The sequence below is a fragment of the Gossypium hirsutum genome, chromosome D12 (assembly GCF_007990345.1).
Source record: "Gossypium hirsutum isolate 1008001.06 chromosome D12, Gossypium_hirsutum_v2.1, whole genome shotgun sequence".
Taxonomy (NCBI): Eukaryota; Viridiplantae; Streptophyta; class Magnoliopsida; order Malvales; family Malvaceae; genus Gossypium; species Gossypium hirsutum.
This window is the reverse complement of record NC_053448.1, coordinates 58,014,837-58,022,419: the sequence shown is the minus strand read 5'-3', so window position 1 is coordinate 58,022,419 and position 7,583 is coordinate 58,014,837. Positions and strand designations below refer to the sequence as shown.

General features: G+C 37.1%; 1 protein-coding gene across 2 annotated transcripts; it reads right to left on the bottom strand.

Annotated features, from left to right (window-relative positions):
• Positions 1–1,512, bottom strand: LOC107946947 (MYB-like transcription factor ODO1). Of its 2 annotated transcripts, XM_016881456.2 has the most exons (3): positions 1,062–1,426; positions 406–964; positions 1–315 (listed from the first exon to the last, which is right to left on the bottom strand). In XM_016881456.2, exons 1-2 carry the CDS (start codon positions 1,322–1,324, stop codon positions 436–438), a joined length of 792 nt encoding a protein of 263 aa, XP_016736945.1. In that variant the 5' UTR covers positions 1,325–1,426; the 3' UTR covers positions 1–315; positions 406–435. The 2 variants fall into 2 exon arrangements, with proteins under 2 accessions (XP_016736945.1, XP_016736944.1); XM_016881455.2 differs by having other exon boundaries at positions 1–964; positions 1,062–1,512.
• Positions 1,513–7,583: the final 6,071 nt, after the last annotated feature.

Here is a 7,583-nt window from a genome sequence, read left to right as displayed (position 1 = left end):
TTACAACAAAGTAACTCTCCTTTTGCCATTATTCCATATATAAATGTCAAATATATACATATATACAGAAAAAGGTATCACTACACAAAAGCCCACTAGCACTTTTGATCATGCCCACTGTGTCCCTAATCTTCTCTCTTTTTCCCTTTTTCTATTTTATATTTGGATGAATAATAATTGTCTTGAACAGAAGAAAAGATTACAATATTTGCAAGGCACCAACAAATATCACATCTTGAGGATATGGGGGTTGGTATCAGTGTTGAATTGGTAGGTAAGAAACCTCTGAAGAAGCGAGGACCTTCCCGCAATATTCTGAAATTAATAGATGGAAAAAAAAAACGACCTAAAGATAATCAAACTACATACATAAAACTTTGGTAATTTTGATTAATTTTTACTCACAACTTCTTCCAACTATGGGGCATGATCAGGCTACTGTTTTGCGTACGTGTTGGTCGTGTTTAATTCATTGTCGTTTAGGCAATCGAACCCAAAGTCATGGATCCCAAAATCCTGACAGTCCAGCAACCATGCGATGCTGTCTTCCCAAGATGGCAAGCTTGTCTGATCATTACAAGTTTCAGCTGCTGGTACGGTGCTGTTCCATGAATCATCAGCCAGGGGAGGTTCATCCAGCCATAAGCTTGTCAATAAAGATTCATCGTTGCAAATGCTGTCTAACAAAATGGAGTCATCGGTGGTGGAGCAATTCTCAGTTGGTGTAGTACTGGAATTATCCTCTGACGAGTTGGCGGCGGTGCCGTCGTTCTCTGTGATATGATTATCTGCAGAATTGTGACCATGGGAAGGACTTTGTTCGGTCTTAGATTGTTTGTTTAAAGGCTCGTGAGTAACAGGGTCGATTCCCATTTTAACAAGTTTTTTCTTGATGTGGGTGTTCCAGTGGTTCTTGATCTCATTATCGGTTCTGCCTGGCAACCTGGCTGCAATCTTCGACCACCTGATAAAACAAAACAACAATAACCAATGTCAATTAATTGCTTTAACTATAAGCTGTCCCAATCAAAGATAATAATCAAACTGCTCCAAGCAATCACCTATTGCCAAGACGGGCATGAAGGTCAATAACCAACTGTTCTTCAGCCTCGGAAAGCAGGCCTCTCTTCAAGTCAGGCCGAAGATAATTAGTCCAGCGAAGGCGGCAGCTCTTGCCACAGCGGCGGAGGCCGGCGAGCTTAGGGAGAGCACGCCAGCAACACTGCCCATTGGTAAGAATAAAGTTGATGAGTTTCTGGTCTTCCTCAGCAGTCCAGGGCCCCTTTTTCACTCCCAGTTTGTCACAACAAGGCTGCCTACCCATAACTTGGTCGTACTAAGCACAAACTAAGTAGTATCAATAGCAAGACAAGTAATTAATCTCACCAACTCTATACCTGTAAGGACCCGAAAGCCCCACTTCCACCTTTATATAAAGTCCTCGAGCAGCTTTCAAAGGCCGATATATAAAAATAAATAAATAATATGGAGATTATGTAATTTAACCTAGTAAATATATATATATGAATATAATTTGGGAAATTATAGAGTGGGAGGATATCCCAGGCCGGGTCCACCGTTGGTTTAAGAAAGCGACGTTGGAACGAAAACGGGGTGTTCTGGTGTGAGTAGATACACAAAAGAGAGAGAGATGGGATGATGGATGACCCAATCAAAATTGCTATATCGAAGTATTCACCCAAAAATTTTTCATCCCATTTTCCTACAAACCCCCCCCCCCACTCACCCTCCCTCATTTCAAGCTTACTCCATCATTCCATCACCCATTTCGTCATCACTACGTTTACATGTGCCCCCTAATTTTAACCTTTTGATTTACGGACATTATTATATTTGGGAAATTTATGGATTTGTTTCATAATATTATTTGCCACGTAATTATATTTTTATATTATTTTTAATTGAAGGACCTAAATACTAAGGTTAAAATTTGTCATAAATTTCTGTATTTTTTGAAAATTTAAAATTTAATCCATATATTTTTATTTTAAAAAATTTAGTTCCTCTACCTTTCAGATTTTAAAATTTAGATTCAATTGATAATATTATTAAAGTTTTTTGTTGTCAAATTCAAGTTAATTGCAATGTTATTTTTTAAATTACAAAACTATTAAGTATTTTTTTTTAATTTAAAAATGTCACACCAACAAATTTAACAATTTTTTTTAATAATGTTATATTTTTAATCCAAAAAGGTTATATAAATGTGACATTATTCCCTTCTTCAAGAGTTCAAGAGAATTATAAACTTCTATGTTTCAGTGTGTATATAAACTTTAGTTTCCAGTAATTATACGTATAAATATTTTATTTTATTTTAATTATATGTATAAAACATTAATTTTAATTTAATTGTACTTAATTAAAAATAAAATATATTAATTTACTATTTCTATATGCAATATATGATAATAATATTAATAATTTATGAAAATTGAATCTAATTAAAATATTATATATGTAATTATACAAAATTAAATTTTACATATTATATTATATAGTTTTAAGATTGATCTAAATCCCTAAAAAATGTTTTATTTTAAAATATTGAATTTGGATTTAATAACGTATGTAAAAAAGATTCTAAGTACTTACCAAGTTGTTGTAATTAAGCTACCCCTATATTCAAAGGCAAAGTTAAGGGGTTGGCAAGGGCCGGGGCCCGGCCCCCTGAAATGAAAAATTATTATTTAAGCCCTTTAAAATTTTTTAAAATTTTAAATTAGTAAAGATAAAATTGTATTTTGAACCCTAAAACTATAAAAATTTAATTTAATTCTTTAAAAATTATAAAGATATAGACTATAAAAAATTAAAATTTCATTCGACCCCACCTAAAAAATTGTTCTGACTTCGTTCCTACCTAGATTTTCACATTTTCCTCCACAAACACCCCTATCTTCAAATAAATAAATAAATGGATTTATAATCACCATTCCGTAAATCCTTGGTGTTTGTAGAGGAAAATGTGAAAATCTAGGGTAGCTTAATTACAGTTTCTTAATCTCTCAATCTCATTTTTACTCTTTTTTTTTATATAATTATAATGGAATTCTAATTACATGATTGATGATTGTCGCAAGTTGTAATAATAAAATATTGTTTAGATCCAATACTTACATTAGTAACTAATGGTCTTCATATCAGTTTCAAAAACCTTAATTTCCACGACTCCTTATATTCATATTGGTTGGATTCATTTACTTTACCCTGCTCCCCTTTGTGTCAGATAAGTCTTTGGGAGTTTGCTCAAATTAATAAGAGAGAGAGAGAGAGAGAGAGAGAGAGAGCACAAGTATCTTTGACATGGAGGACGTATGAATATGATAACAAGTTAACGTACCATAATGCCTTGAAAGACACGTGCATTTGATTGAAAACCTAGATTTGTAGCCGCTGATTTGTTGGTTAGTAATATGTTTTATAAAAAAGACCCAATGTAAACGTGTCCATCTCAGACCTCATTTCAACACCTTATGACGCATACACCATTTCTTGATAATGAGAAATTTTGAACATATATACTATATAATAAGTAGAGTGGATTAAGGGTAAACGTTTGACTTGTATCTCTTGGCTTAGGTGGGTATAGTTCAAGGTGGACCCTTTTCCTCAACATATAGCTCAACGCTGGACTTCATTACGTATCTAACCAAAAAACCCTACGTACTTTCTAATCTCATATTCCTTGCATATAAATTAATCATTAGCTCATGAGGTCAAATAGCTCAAACCAATTTGGTTCCCGGTGCTTGCCCTTATCTGGTTAAGTCTTGTATGACATGCATGCGCAAACACAACACGCGCATGATTTTGGTGATCATGCGTTGAACAATAACTTGCAAGGCACTTTCAGTGGATAAAACGTATTTTTTTTTTGTTTTTGTTTTCTTCTTTGTATTAAACTGTAATACATCATGTGTGCATGCACGCATTTGACACATACTTTCGCCAAAAAAGAAAATAAAAACAGGGTATGGAATTATCAAAACTTTGCTCTTTAACGTGCATGCGAGATATAGCATGCAAATGTAATGCCATTGTCGTCGTCACCACTGTTTCACCAGCAAATTTTGGACTTTGCTCGGTATCTCGCGACACCCATTGATTAAATGAAGTTTTCTCAATTTTAGTCCCCCCTTGCTAACCTTTCAACAACTTAATGAAATCATTCTTCATTCATATCTCATAATGCTGATTACAAGGGGTATTTAATGCATGCAGTACATGCAACCTCACTAGTAACTACTAACCGAAAACTTAACAACTTACTAACTAATAACAGAAACTGTTACTCCTAACATGCCCCTTACTTATCAATTCTTCTTCTCATCAAAAGCTTCTTGACTAGTATCAGTAACACAAAGTAGATCTCGAAACTTAGTGAAAATTCCCACTGGCAAAGGTTTTGTCAAAACATCAGCAATTTGGTCTGATCCCGAAACATGGCCAACTTGAAGTACACCATCTGCAACTTTTTCTCTAACGAAAAACAAATCCATCTCTACGTGCTTGAATTTTGAATGTAAAACCGGGTTTCTTGCTACTGCAACAGCAGCTGAACTATCACACCATATCAATGCTTTCCTTGGAACTGGAACATGCAACTCAGTCAGTAATGACCGAATCCAAACCAATTCTGCAGCGAGATGAGCAACACTTCTATATTCTACCTCTGCTGTTGACCTAGAGATCACTTGTTGCTTCCTTGAGCTCCAGGAGATCGGGTTCCCTCCAAGAAACACACAGAATCCTGAAGTGGACCGTCGATCATCTACATCCGAACCCCAACTAGCATCCGAGTATCCTTCAAGTAAAAACTTCGACGAACGAACAAACTTCAACCCATAATTCAGTGTGCCTTGTAGATATCTTAAGATTCTTTTCACAGCTTTGAAATGAAAATCCGAAGGTTTATGCATAAATTGACAAACTTTGTTAACAGCATACGCTATGTCGGGTCTAGTAATTACCACATATTGCAAAGCACCAACGATACTTCGATAATGACTTTCATTTTCAACAGGACTCCCAGTATTAGCAGAAAGATGACCGGTGGTGACCATTGGTGTAGGTAAACTATTTGACTTCTCCATAGATGCACGTTGAAGAAGATCCAGAATGTATTTTCTTTGTGTGAGAAACAGCCCTTGTGTAGTGTACTTGACTTCAACTCCAACAAAAGTAACTTAGCTTCCCCAGATCTTTTAACGAAAACCTGGCATTTAATTGAGTAACAAAATCACCTATGAACACAGTATCATTCCCAGTAATGATAATGTCATCGACATATATCAACACATAAATCAACTGGGACTTGGTTTGAAAAATGAACAGAGAATTATCGGCTTTGGAAACTTCAAACTTCATGGACACCAGGAATTCACGCAACTTATTGAACCACGCCCGTGGTGCTTGTTTGAGACCGTACAAGGCTTTCCGAAGCTTGCAAACTAGCTGCTCACCATTTGCCCCTCACTTTTCGAACCCCGGGGGCTGCACCATGTAGATATCTTCACTCAACTCGCCATTCAAAAAGGCATTATTTATGTCTACCTGTCGAAGTGGCCAGTTAGACGACATAGCTAAGGCAAGTACAACCCGAATTGTAGTTGGTTTAACAACCGGGCTGAATGTTTCTTGAAAGTCGATACCAGCTTCCTGCAAGTAGCCCTTAACCACGAGCCTACCCTTATATCGAGCAATAGACCCGTCTGCATGTTTCTTCAGTTTAAAAATCCATTTACAACCAACGGCTCGTCGTCCTTTAGGTAGTGGCACGAGATCCCAGGTTTGGTTAGCTAGCAAAGCATCATATTCTGCTTTAGCAGCGTCTGTCCATGCCGGGCTTTGAAACGCCTCACTTATCGTCAAAGGCTCATTTTCAGCCAATACCGAAGCTAAACTTTCGGTTTAAAAATTCTATTCTTTGAACGGGTCTGCATGGGGTGCATATTAACATTCAAAGGAGCTTCAACTTGACATTCACTCTGTCCATGTGTCAACGAAATTTCTGACCGACACTCATTTGGACCACATAATGGAGAAACCTCTGTTGGAAGAGAGATACCACCTAACGAGCTGGAACAAGGAGGAGTATGATGTGATAGAACTGAAGAACATGCCATTGGAGATGTCCTAACCAATCGTGTGTCTGCTTGTGTTAAACCTGTTTCAGGAAAATTATGACGCATAATAATAGGGAGCATGGTCTGCTGTTTACAAGAGTCCTTCATGACATTGTTGTGGAACTTTGAACAAAAACCACCATGGAACGGAAATCTTTCCTCATCAAACCGAACGTGCCGAGAAAGATACACCCTACCATCATCAACAAGACACCAAAACCCTTTTATATTCGGGGTACTCCCAAGAAAAACACAAACTTTTGACCTGTACTGTAGCTTGTATTGCTGAAAAGGTCTCAAATCAGGATAGCAAGCACAGCCAAACACCCGAAGAGTAGTATAGTCAGGTTTGTTACCATGAAGTTTCTCATACGGACTCATTTGATGTAAAACTAAGGTAGGCAGTCTATTTACTAAATAAACAGCATGTGCAAAAGCATAATACCAGAACTTCAATGGTACACCAGATTGAGCTAGAAGAGATAATCCCATATCAACAATTTGTCTATGCTTCCTTTCAGCCATTCCGTTCTGCTCGGAGGTGTATGGACAAGTAACCCTATGTTGAATACCCAGTCGAGAAAACTCTTTTGTCAAAACACGATATTCTCCCCCACCATCTGTTTGGAACATCTTGATAGAGCAACCAAATTGAGTTTTTACCATCTGATGAAAATTAGCAAAACAAGAAGCAACCTCAGATTTATTTTTAAGAAAGTAGATCCAAGTATATCTACTGTACATGTCAACAAAGGACACGTAATAGCAAAACCCATTGGAAGGCACATGAGCTGGCCCCCATACATCAGAAACTACAAGCTCAAAAGGAATCTTGTACACTGTAGTGGAAGCAGGAAAAGGAAGCTTTTGAGCCTTGCCCATTTGGCAGGCCGTACATATAGTAGGTAAACTATTTTGTACAAACGAGATTTTACAAGATTTTAACACTTGAGACAAGACATTAGAGCACGGATGTCCAAGTCTATTGTGCCATAAAACTGCAGAAGAAAGTTGGGTACTGTTTATTGAGCACGAACTAGGCTTCGAAAGAAAACTTGTACTATCGATAGTAGACTTGGACAGCTGAAAACGATAGAGACCTTCATGCATGTGGCCCTCGAGAAGGATCTTCCCTGTCTGAATGTCCTTCACAAAACAGAGAAAAGGATGAAACTCAAAAAGACACTGTTATCTTTTGCAAACTGTCCCACAGATAACAAATTTTTGCACACTGTAGGAACATGTAACACACGCTGAAGATGAAGAAGCCTAGAGCCAGCCAGAATATTAGAAGATCCTATATTAGCGATAGGTGCTGACTTACCATTGCCCATAACAACCTGACCTGCACCTGTATAAGGAGTCACTGACATAAGAGCGGATCTGTCAGGTGTAACATGATTTGTTGCACCAGAATCTGGATACCAGGTTTGA

Excerpts from the sequence above, each read along its gene's own strand:
- LOC107946947 (XM_016881455.2), bottom strand. The coding sequence starts at position 1,324 with ATGGGTAGGCAGCCTTGTTGTGACAAACTGGGAGTGAAAAAGGGGCCC. Across the intron at positions 965-1,061 it reads CATGCCCGTCTTGGCAATAG|GTGGTCGAAGATTGCAGCCA; the intron begins GTGATTGCTTGG and ends TTGTTTTATCAG.